This window comes from Vespula vulgaris, chromosome 5, assembly GCF_905475345.1.
Source record: "Vespula vulgaris chromosome 5, iyVesVulg1.1, whole genome shotgun sequence".
In the NCBI taxonomy this organism is placed as follows: Eukaryota; Metazoa; Arthropoda; class Insecta; order Hymenoptera; family Vespidae; genus Vespula; species Vespula vulgaris.
Window position 1 is genome coordinate 9,211,620 of NC_066590.1, and position 12,479 is coordinate 9,224,098.

The 12,479-nt window shown below is 44.0% G+C and overlaps 1 protein-coding gene across 5 annotated transcripts in view; it reads left to right on the forward strand.

Moving 5' to 3' along the window:
* Window positions 1-12,479, forward strand: part of LOC127063830 (nuclear hormone receptor FTZ-F1 beta) — a 19,643-nt gene continuing 7,164 nt past the window's right edge. For 3 of the 5 annotated variants that reach the window (XR_007781496.1, XR_007781495.1, XM_050994074.1), the window contains exons 1-2: window positions 1-1,565; window positions 11,870-12,421. Coding sequence is in view for 3 of the 5 variants with exons in the window: in XM_050994074.1 (XP_050850031.1) it covers window positions 12,076-12,421 (346 nt within the window). In the remaining 2 variants the exon portion in view is untranslated. Of the gene's footprint in view, window positions 1,566-7,261; window positions 8,358-11,484; window positions 11,593-11,869; window positions 12,422-12,479 lie in introns of those variants that run through there. The other 2 variants (XM_050994077.1, XM_050994076.1) reach the window with 2 other exon arrangements.

The following is a 12,479-nucleotide window of genomic DNA, read 5'->3' on the forward strand; positions in this document are numbered from 1 at the left end:
GTCTTCCTTTCTGCATCATTTCGCGATCGATCGATCATAAAGTCCTCGTTTTGCGTTCGAGCATGATCCCAGAGACGAACTACGATCGGTCGATGATTTTTACTCATTTTGTTTTAATACATCGACGAGTATCATTTCGTACGTTTTCGGAAGAAGATTTTCGGAAGAAGGCGGACGCGTTAAGTACCGTAATAGCTAAGAAAACGAACGTGGAGCAGTAGCGAGAACGTGGCAATCATCTTCGAAAGACCCAAAACGTCCAACGAAGGTTGCCACGGAGCGCGATTTCGTTCGCAGGTGTGACTTGGCGGTGGCCGCGTAAGAGCGTGGAACAAATTTCTCGCCGTCATGGCGGCCAGTGACGGTAGTAGTGGCGGTGGTAGTGGTTGCGGTGACGGCGGCGGTTGTTTTAACGTTAACCGGCCACTCGGGTGGCCACCTGGTGGCGATGCACTGTACTAGAGGCGCTGGCTTCGCGCGGTCGCACGCACACACAGTCGCTTGCACGCCAAAGGCGGCGCGCGACGCGAAGGAGTAGGATAGAGTCTCGTTCGTTTGAGCGAGCAAGTGAGAGAGAAAGAGAAAGAGAGAGAGAGAGTATCGAAGAAAGAGAGAGGGAGGGAAGGAAAGAGCGCGCTCGAGAAAAGGAAAAAGAGAGAGAGAGAGAGAGAGAGAGAAAGAGCAGAGCACAAACTCGTGGCGCGGAGGTGCCAGCAGGCAGCAGCGGAGACGGAGACGGAGAGTCAGAGGTAGCCCCGTGCTTGTGGCCGCTCGTGGCTCGTTGTAACTCGTTGTAACGCGACGCGAAGGTGCGCCTGGCTCTCTCGTTGCCCGTTACCTCGGTACCAGCACCACCGATACGCGCGTCCCAGCAGGGACAAACGGGAGTGTCGAAGCGGCTCGCGCCAGTGTCGGTAGTGTGATGTGACATCGGCTCGCTCTCGTACCAGACGCGGCCGTCACCGTCTTTCTCTCTCTCTCTCTCTCTCTCTCTATCTGTCTCTCTTTCTCTCTCTTTCTCTTCTCTCCGTCTCTTTTTCTTTCCCCTATCTGTGTCCCTTTCTTTCTCCTCTTTCTCTTTCTCTCTTACACTTACACACACACCCGCACAAGTTTCTTGTCTCTGAGCCTCTCACTTGCGCGTATACACGTACACGACGCATATTCTGTCTTTCTCATACTTGGCCTCTCTCTATCGTCGAAAGAAAAAGACAGATCTCGTGGTAGCGAGAAGCTACGAAAGTTTTACAAGAAACATCGTCGAGACACAACGCGTTACGCAGCAGGAAACTCCTCGTGTCACGAAGAACGAACAACGTTGTTGTCTCGTCTTCGTTTTCGTCTCCGTCTTCATCGTTGTCGTCGTCGTCATTTTCATCGTCTTCGTCGTCGTCCTCGTCGTCGTCGTCGTCGTCGTCCTCCTCCTCCTTCTCCTCGTCGTCGTCGTCGTCGTCGTCGTCAGTGGACGGTCATCGACGGTTCTTTCGCTCTTGTCCTCGGCTCGGATATCGAGGAGCTCTCTATCGCGAGTCTACGTTGCGCCGTTACGTCGAATGGACCATGAGGTAAGCGAATCCAAACGTGCCACCGAAAGCGAAGGTAACACCTAAAGTCGCTTTTAGACGAATGCTCGAACGTCGTGCGTGCAGAGGTTATGTTTCTCGATGACCCCTCGCGCTCCCCCCTCCTCCCTTGTGCTACCACCTTCCCGCTTGCCCTCTCTCTCTCTCTCTCCTACACGCTCAACTCCCCTCTTACTTCGTCATCCCTCTCTCTTACTCCATCTCTATCGCGCGAATTCGCACTCCTTTCTCTCGTTCTCTTCACTTCCTCTTCTGACCGACCTGTACGGTACGAGCTCGAGAAAGCTCTCTTCAAATAGCATCCTTGTAAAAAATGAAAACTTTTAAATGGTCCCAATTTTCTTTCAAAATTGCCGGCACTCTTTCTCGGTCTCTCTTTCATTATTATCATTAGAATGGTTAAGAATTCACACCTGACGACGTCTCCGTTGCCATCGCCGCCATCACCGCGTGCCTTCTTGCTTCTTTATCTTACGTCCCTCTCCCTCCCCGAACCCTTCTTCACCGCACCTTCGTCATACGCTGATTTCTCTTTCTCTCGCACGAGCGCGCAGTGAAATAAACGTATATACGTGTGCACTCGCAATCTATCGTCTCGTTTCTCTCTCTCTCTCTCTCTCTCTCTCTCTCTCTCTCTCTCTCTCTGTCTCTCTTGTTTTTTCAGTATGTTCGTCGTATCTTTTTTTGCGCGCGACAATTTCATAATCTTTTGCTTATCGTGTCTCCTCGAAAGCTATCAGCTGTCAGAATTCGTCACGGCAATGCCACCTGTCCGAATATGAAGTCTATTCATTTCCGTTTTAGCGATTTTTCTTTTTCACTCATACTTTATGTCTCTTTCTCTCTCTCTCTCTCTCTCTCTCTCTCTCTCTCTCTTTCACACACATACACACACACATACACACGTGTTATCGTTTTATCTCTCTTCCTTCGGGAACGTTCGTAAAATCGGCCGATCGTCGACGATACAATACATAACATACGTACTTCGTACATCATACATATGTACATACATATATATCCAGTCGCCGAGGGCATCTCTCGTGATCATCGTTCGCATTTGGCGGCTGAGATTTTTCGTGGCGCGTGCGAAGAAACGAAGTGAGAGAGAGAATACAGGCAAAAGAGGATAGTAGATCGGAGAGAGGAGTAGGAAAAGGCTTGTTGATATTTCGGCGTGCAGGCTTTTTCTGGCTTCATAGCGCGACCGGCCTTGAGCCCCTCCGCTCTCCCCACTCCGTGTCCACTATCCCCACCAGTAAACCCTCGGCGCGATAGTCCACGGGATCAGTGTTTCTCAAACCACGGCGGACGACACTTTACGTTATTCTTCTTCCCGGTCCTCCTTTTCTCCAGACGTCTCGACGATTAGAAAAAATTATCCGTTTCTTTCAACTGTCAACTTAAGAATTAAAATCGTAACGTCGAATTGTTAACAGTCGTATCATATATTAACGTTACCATTCATTTGTTTAATCCTTGATATTCGTTACAACAAAATTAAACAAAATACTTTGTTCGTCGAGCGTTAAACATATTTAATCGTTTCGAAACAGATGAGATTTTATCAAGTAGTGTTTACTCAAAGACAAATATTAGACGATCTCGTCCGGTTTCACCGGAAGATGCTGGGAAAGTTTAGTTGCTAAGGGCAAACGTCTCTCTTAACTTACGAATTTTTATCATCGGTAACACTTGCAACGATCGATTTTCGAAGAACAGAGTACGAACGACGTCTAATAAACTATCGATGACCTTAGAAAGTGGTTAGGTCGATCGAAGATGCCCTTCCCGTATTTATTAACTACGAAGAAATATAAGAATTGTTGTACAGAGTTACGGAATGGAGAGTCACTGTTACTCGCACACACCGTCCTATCCTGTGCCTCACGTATCCGTCTCTTTCTCATGATCCTCGACTCTCTCTCTCTTTCTCTCTCTTTCTCCTTTTCCTTTTCCTTCTCCTCGTCTCATCGTTCCCTTCCCTTCCCTTCGACATCTCTCTTTCTCTCGCTTTCTCCCTCCTCTGCCCTTCCGTTCCCTCCCAGTACCAGGTTCTCTCGCTCTCTCTTAATCCGTTTTGTCTTTTCTCGTCTCGTCTCGCCTCGCTTCACCCCACCTCACCCCATCTTACCCCTCCTTGCCTCTCCTCGTCTCGCTTCGCCTCGTCTTGCCTTGCCTTGCCTTGCTTTGCTTTGCCTTGCCTTGCCTCGAATTGCTCGATATCTTTCTCTCTCTTTCTCTCTCTCTTTTTTTCTTTCTGTCTTTCACCCCTTTCTCTTTTTCTTTCTTATGGAACGAAGATCGTCGCCGAATCGTTGAAATGCGTTTCTCGAGATAGAAAAACGATGTTGAGCGACGAAAAAGTTTCAGGTAAAGCGATTCTTGACGACGAAAGAAAGGTGGATAAAGAAGGAGGAGGAAGAGGTGAAGGAAGATGAGAGTAGAAAGAGAGAAAGAGAGAGAAAATCGTACGCTTGCTCACGAAGAAAAAGAAACGGGAACGAATGGACGCGGGGCGTTAGCCTGTAGCGGTATACGCACACACGCTCTATACGATCGTCTTTAACGATATGTGTTGGTCACTACATTTCTATGATATGATATAGCTATGTAATACATATATATATATATATATACGTATCATAGAGATATGCATATCATACTCTAACGTGACTAATTGGGAATGTATTGCTCGAAAGTTAACTTTTTTCTTCTTTTTTTTTTTTAATTTATTTATATAAAATTATACAAATTTATAGGATTCTCATAAGATTCATCAATAATTCTTTTTTTATCAGAAATTTTTTCATTAGAATTAAAAACAACGTTTAGAACTCTGTAGAAATATTATAGAAAAACAATGTTGTGGTGTATAAAGCAACGCATGTGCTATATAGATGAATTACTTTATATACGTATATGTACATACATATGTATGTACGTAGATAAGAAAGAAAATGTAGAAATCTCAATTCGGTGGGATGTTACGCGTCGAGGACGAAGTTGAGGACGAGAGAGTTTCGTCGTTCGAAGGAAGCACCGAGCCGAAGCAAGATCGGCACCGTTTCGCCTTGGATGCTCCACCTACGCGATACCGGATCACCGTGTTGTACTCTAGGATGACGCGTTCTCATTTCTTCTTTCGTAGTTATCGTCGTCATCCTCGTCGTAGTTGTCGTAGTTGTATCGTGTGCGCGCGCTCATTGGCCCGAAACCAAGTCCTCTAACGACGACGATAGCTTTCACGGAATCTACGAGAAACGACGTTTCTAACTGTTTATCAAAACGAACAATCAAAATGTAATTACATTGTATATATGTATGTATACACACACACACAGAGAATGGACTATGTAACGTGATCGAATTAAAAAGATTCTTATAATTAAGAATTAAACAAAATGTGAGAATAAGTAAAGTTAATCTTATGATCCATCCTGTCTCTGTTTATACACATACACACATGTATGTATGATATGTATATATATATATACACACTATATATATATATATACGTATATACATCTATGTACGTAGAGATAAAACAAGAGCATGGTTAGACCCAGTAGAACGCTCGAGCGAACGATCGTTCACGTTATCTACTAATGCGTGCTACACGTTTTTGAGATCAAGAGACTTCGGAATGGACCTTTCGCGATCCGGTTTCTATTGTGCAAGAGTCGATATATTAATGTCCGAGTCAATTCGGTCGCCATACTTTTCCTCGTTGAATAACATCGTACTAGTAGTGGACTTTCCAAGTCTGAACACCGAAGGGATTAATATAGCTATCTTGAGAATAACTTATGGTTTCTGATATATATATATATATATATGTATGTATGTATGTATGTATGTATGTATGTATGTATGTATGTATGTATGTATGTATGTATGTATGTATGAATGTATGTATATATAGACAATACGGAAGGCTAAACGCTATAGTTCTTAACACGCCCCACCTGGATACTTTTATAAGAGGATCGATGGCTGCTTGCGATTAAAAGCGCGACGATTTGATTTGCGGGTGTGAAAAATAAAAAATGAGCGATCTCTCGCATGACGTAACGTAAGCGAGCGAACGAGCAAGCAAGCAAGCAAGCGAACAAATGAACGAACGAACAAACGAACGCTCGATTTCAAGTAGGTCGTAAACGATCGTAAAAGGCTGCGCGTCTCGTTATTACATTCTCGATCGCTAATCTTCAGCTATCCTGAGAAACGCGCATCCTTGACGTTGCATATTTCCTTGTCAGGGACGGAATGATTTTCGTTGTGGGAACGACGTCGGATCGAGTTAAAGATCGCACTACAATACAAGTCCAAAGACGTTGCTGTTATCGTCGAGAATCATCGAATGCGCGTAAAGCCTCGGACATTTAACAATTAATTTAACGAGACACGTGCATCGGTGTACTATAACTATCCGCGTGTATTCGTGCGCGTCTATGTAATGAAAGAATGTATGAGTGACGAGTACAGAGCACGTAAGTGCATAATCCGTACGCATGAGATGCGCGCACGCGTTCAACGTTACGTTGCGAAAATCGCATGGACGTGTCCTCGTCATTGGTGTCATGAAGAGGCAGAAGGCGGAGGAGGTAGAGGCGACGAGTCTGTCCGTCCGTCTGTCTGTCCGTCCGTCCATCTGTCTGTCCGTTTGTCTGTCCTCTCTCGCGAACGTAGCTCGCGAACACACACAACATACGTACTCGGCCGTAATCGCTACGCGAGATTGCGCAAGGCTCCTTCGACTCGATCTTATCGTTCCTTCTTCTGTATATACGTACATTTCTATACGAATGTATACGCATACAATACACGCATATATGTAGACTCTACTCGACGCATACCTTCTTGTAATGCGCTCGTGTCCTGCCGACGGCCTATGTGTAATCAACTCGCACAGTGCACACTCTCTACCCGTCCACTTTGTGCCTCTCTTGGCACACGGAGGAACATAGAGTGAGAGGTGAGAGAGAGAGAGAGAGAGGGCCACGCAACTCACGAGCTCTGAAGTCCACATAAGCTGGAAGCTCCCTCGATCCTTGAGACGCGGATAGGCCTAGCGCGACTTATGAATATTGATGAACCTTTCTCGACGCACCGGCTTCTCGACCGCACCTCGATCACTCGTTTCTACCGCGGGAATGATCTTCCTCTTCCTCGTCCCTCTTCGTCCGTTCGTTTTTTAGTCGCATATAGAGGGATCGGTCTTGCGATAATTCGATCTCTTCCCCCATCTCGCGAATTTTTCTTTCATATCCTTTCTTTTCTTTTTCCCTTTTTTCTTTCCATATCTCTTGCAAACAAGTTTAACGATATAGCTTTCGTTTCGTTTTGAATTAAAAACTATTATGTAAGAAAATAATTATACGAAAGTTTGATTATTCTTTATTGATAAAAGTTCAATGGTATTCGAAAAGAAAAAAAAATATCGATATATCGAAGCATCGATAGAACAGAGGGACGAAGATCGGTATCCTTCGAAGAAGCAGTTACTACGCCACTGCAGTTACGTGCACCGATCGCCGCGTCGCACGGCCTCCCGTTCTCCGTTGCACTCGGTATGGCATTCTTTTGGTAGCGGGGATTCGATAGTAGTTAACTTAACTCGCCGCCACCAACCGATCCGCTCGGATCAACACGTATGCGCTCAGATGCGTGCGAGCACTCGCTCGGCGAGTAAGTACGCGTTCTTCAGAAAAATCAAGACCCGCCACTCTCGAAAAACTTCTCTTTTATTTTTGAAAGCAAAAAAACAAAACAAGAAAAAAAAAAGAAAAAAGACGCGAGCCTCTCCTCTGATGCGAACGCTCGAAAATGCAAATGATCCAAAGTAACAGGTACTAACGAGAAGGTGTGTGGCATTCCCTCGATCTCGATCCTCGAGATATGACGTGTCCCGATAACTCCTCCCGTTCCGAAGATCGAAGGTGGACTGACGAATCGCGTTGCAATTTCCGGCTTGTAAAAAAAAATAACGCGAAGAAAAATACTGATCATCTTTCATTTATATTCCCTTTTTATATATCATTTATATTTTCTTCGAGTCGAGTAGACATCGATTAAAATCGAGTATCGCTTGAAGTAATCGTTAAGCTATTGGTTTTCGTACCTACTGCATATATCGTATTTCCATCCGTGATACATTTTCTATTTCGTTCGAAACTGGTGTTGGTACGAGAGCGACTTCTTAGTCATCGAATCGATCGATAGATCCGCGTCGATATCTTGTTTTTTAGAGGAAGTAAATATTCGTCGAAGCGAAAAAGATAGCGATAGAAGTTATGCGGGAGACAGGGCACGATATATCCGAGGTGCATTTCGAAAAGAAAATGCTCTCGGTACTCTCTCGGGCCGTTTGGTCGTGAGACGACAGCTGCTCGCAAGCCGTTCACGAATCGAACCGGTTCTCGACGCCGGTCAAAAATGCCTTACGGCTGGTAATAATAATTTTAATCGACACGCAGCTCAGGCCACTGGGTATCCCCGACTCGCGTCTCGTATATATTCGTGAGATATCAAAGATATGTGCGGCTGGCCCCGCTCGACAAGGCCCACTGGCCCGGGTGAAAGGAAAACGCGCGAGCTCGCGCCTACCTTCGATGAAATAGAGAGACGGAGACGGATACGAAAGATAGAGAGAAAGAGAGAGAGAGAGAGAGAGAGAGAGGAAGAGAGAGAGAGAGAGAGAGAGAGGGAAAAAGAGAGAAAGAGAGATTCCACAGAGAACGAAGGCTTCTTGTTGGTACGCAACCACGAGAGGTAAGGAGTTTTCACGGAATACCACGATGCTTTGAGATTCTAACAGCTAATACGAGAACAATTATTATAACACGCAGTATTAGCTTTTAATATTCGAATAAAATTAAAGGAGATAATATAATTAAAGGAAGTAAACAAACAAGCACGGTATCCAAGAAAGAATGCTGTAATACATCTAACGTGTTTGAAATGTTGATTATGAAAGGGTCTATAATTATCACAATGTGATTGATATCCTTTGGTCTCGTCCTTTGTTTCCATTGGTTGGTAGGACGAGGTATGAATAAAGTATTAAAAGGAAACTCGGCAATGCTAGTTTAACTTTCTGTCTAGGTTTCTTCGATAGGTTTGTCTAATCGCATACGATATTGAACCACCGATAATATGGTGGAATAATCATGTTCTATCGTTTAGTAACGATCTTATTAATACAAATCGTTTAGATTAGAAAACGTTTTATTTTGTTTCTTTCCTTTTCTCTTCTTTCTTTTTTTTTTTTTTAAGTGCGTTCCTATATACACTTACATACCGTATATTATACTTACATTTGTAAATTCAATACATCGTGTTTCTTACGGGAGAAAAGCGGTATCGCGAAGAAAAACACACGTGCGCGAGACGAAGGAAGTGCAATGTGAGATAAGCGAGACGTTTTATACGCGGCGAGAGAGGCTTTGAGTAAAAGAAAAGAAAGACTGAAAGTTCGAGGTACCGTTTTGTTTCGTTCGTTCGCTCATTCGTTCGTTCGAATACTCGTAGTCGAATATTCTTTAAGATCGACTTTCATTAATATGTACTTTGTTTATATGTATACATATACATATGTATACATATACATATATATATACATATACATATATATATATGTATATGTATGTTTATGTATACGTATGTACATATAAATATTATACATACATATATATTTGTACGAATCAAATTCTTTCTTATTCTTTGATAATTACGTAACTTTATGTTCGTTGCTGATAAATGTCCATAAAGTGTTCTAAAATTCATTCACTTTCCTCGATCGTTAGATGAACAGATTGTGAGACTTTATTGGTCATACGAAGAAAGAGAGAGATTTTCTTTGAATGATCGACCGTAAAATGCATCATGAACAATCATCTGTGATAGGAGACGCCGACGCAAGCGGACGTTGTACTTGACTCGCATTTCCTCAACAACGACGACGAGAACGACACGACGAAGAGGCTGCCGGCAGCAACGTAATACAGTTACAAGCAGCTCGTCTTTTGCGTTTCTTTCACGGTCACACTCTCTGTGAGACTCTCGATCGGGGACTCTGCCTCACTCGACCCGCTTAAAATAGAGCCGTCGTATAGTCCGTGGGTCGTCGATCTCTCTTCCGTGTCACCTGCCACACCGTTTACCACTCGTCTCAAGCTGTGACTTTGAAGTCAGTTGAATGTTCGTCGTGCTAAAAAAAAAAAGGCAGAAGAAGAAAAAGAAACAGAAAAAAAATATTTTTACTACGGGAGACTTCCGATCGATACGTCCTACGTGCTATTGTAATCATTTCCTTAATCGTCTTGAATTCCTTGACATTTTAAATCCCAATTATGGTATTTTTTGGATTGCCTAGAAAAACTCAGATCGTTGTTGTATCTCTCCCAAGATTGTTTCGTCGAGGCTGCGGTTATAATGAAACTGCCGGCACCTACGTACGCGCGTTAATTCCTTATGATATATTCGTATAAGATGAGATCGATGCACTTGAAAAATATATTTATTTGTAAGACGATAAACTTTCTTAGGATGAAGTTGAAGAATCCAGTTGATCACTCTGTTATACTATAACACTTTCCTACGAGAACAAAGCTCGATTCTGGCAATTCGTCAACGAAGAAAGAGGGAAACTAATGTTAACTACGTGAGAAAAGAACTAACGTTTGATTTATTTTGTTATTACGAAAAATTCACGAATAGGATGAAAAATTATAGCATCATATAGATACGTACGTACATCGATATATAATATGTATCTACAGAGAGAGAGAGAGAGAAAGAGAGAGAGAGAGAGAGAGAGAGAGAGAGAGAGACGAAACGGTACTCGAACTAACGGCTCAAAGCCGAATCCACGTTCATAGAAGTTCTCGGGAGAGAAGTTACGCGACTTGGAACGACCGAGAAGAGGAGGTATTCAAGACGATGAGGAACGAGGGATAGGAGCTGGGCCAGGAAGACAGAGGGAAGGGAAGGGAGGCAAGAGGGATAGAAGAGGAAGGGGACACGCTCGTTGCACCGTCGGTGGTAACGGCGGGTGGCGTGGCGTGGCCGTGCGATGCTTGCAGGAGTGGGGAGAGAAGACCTTGAGCCGCGTCACGTGACCCCGAAGGTGCATAAGAGTCGGGTAGGGCGCTTGCAGAGGGCCTTGACCTTACGGACGACGCCGCCACCGCCACCGCAACCGCCACCACCATAACCATAGCCATAGCCGCCACCGTGCCCCGACCATGCAACGACTTAGGAGAAGAGCACGATCCTCGACCGTCTATGACTCTTCGTGAAAGACCGCAACTTTTTACGTTATCTCTCTCTCTCTCTTTCTCTCTCTCCCTCTCCCTCCCTCCCTGCCTCATCTGTCGTTTCCATTATCATCCAGTCGTGGCTCTTACTTGCGAACGAGCATGTAACATTTTGCGTCTAGAGAGACGTCTCTTCTCAAGATCGACGTCTTCGAATATTAGCTTCAGATTTATAGGGATCGGTAAAATCCACAGGTGTGGTATATAAATACTAATCTGTAAAACTAAAGGATTAGGATAGAATTTCTTTGTTATGGACTTCTTAGACATTTATCTCGAATAATTTTAGAAATGCTATGCGATACCTGCACATCCGTTGGTACATTGTAGATACATCGAAAGAATCGTAGAATATGTGTGCGACTGTGCCACCACAAACAGACCGCAAGGTTCGCGCTTTTTTCTTCTTTAACTTTGCTGACTCTTCATATCTCTCGTTCGTCGAGAAAGCATACCGGCGAAGCAGATAGGTTCATTTTTGAATATAAATTTCTAAAAACGTTCAACGACGTTTTAACATCGTCGATATCTTATGTAATATATGTATATTGTGTATGTAAGTACGTTCTTTTGAATTATAGACGAAGTGCACAACTGTGCAGTATCTATCATGGGAATCACGTAGCGTCATCCAAGAGCGTGAATCAATGACCCGAAGATAATATGTGTAAGATGGACGTACAAAAATGGTGCGTGACACAGGTTCCAATCTCCGTGCACGCGGGCAATGACCTGAAATTATAATATTCTTCTTTCGTACGCGCGTCTGTTAAAAAATCCTCGTGTTTTCATTAATTTTTCCTTTTTAACGATATATTTCAACAATAATTTTTTTTGTTTTTTTTTTTATCTACCGTTAATTAATTCATTAATCAATGAATGTGAAATATTAATAGTTAATAGGCTAATGCTGTTTACATATCACATTTCGTAATTCTAATCGATCGTTATGCTTATCTTTTTCAGTTATAGAAAAAGGAAGACGTGCGAGGCGACAGAAATCTGAGTGGCATTCGCGAAAGATTAGTTGTAATAAACGAATCATCGTAGAGATAGACGGTGGCAATCGCAAAATCGGTGATTAAGGGTGCGCTCAGGATGCTGTACAATCTCACGAAGATCGAGAGGATTCGAGTCGCGTTGAGAGCGTATTGGAGTTCAACCAGCTGAGAATGTCGGAGCAAAACGGGCCTGGCGATGGCCCGGGACCTGGTCCAGGTTGGTGGCCGTCGACACAATCTTGGAAGTCGTCTGGTTCCGTCGGATCAAACTCGTCGTCGTCTTCTACCTCCGGTACAAGCGGCGGCTCCACTTCCGTTTCTGCCTCCTGCGCCACCGCCGCCGCCACCGCACCCACCACCGGATCGGCCTCGTCAGTCTCACCGACGTCCTCCTCCACCTGCTGTTCCTCCTCATCCATCGGCAATTCTACGATGACTACTACTCGTTCTACGGAGGCAGGGAAGAACGTTTCTGTAACTGCGATCAATGTCCCACCTACTCATGAAATGCATGATGGTAAAAATGAGATAGATAAAAAGCTTTATTATAAAGTGTATACAACGTAAATTGATAT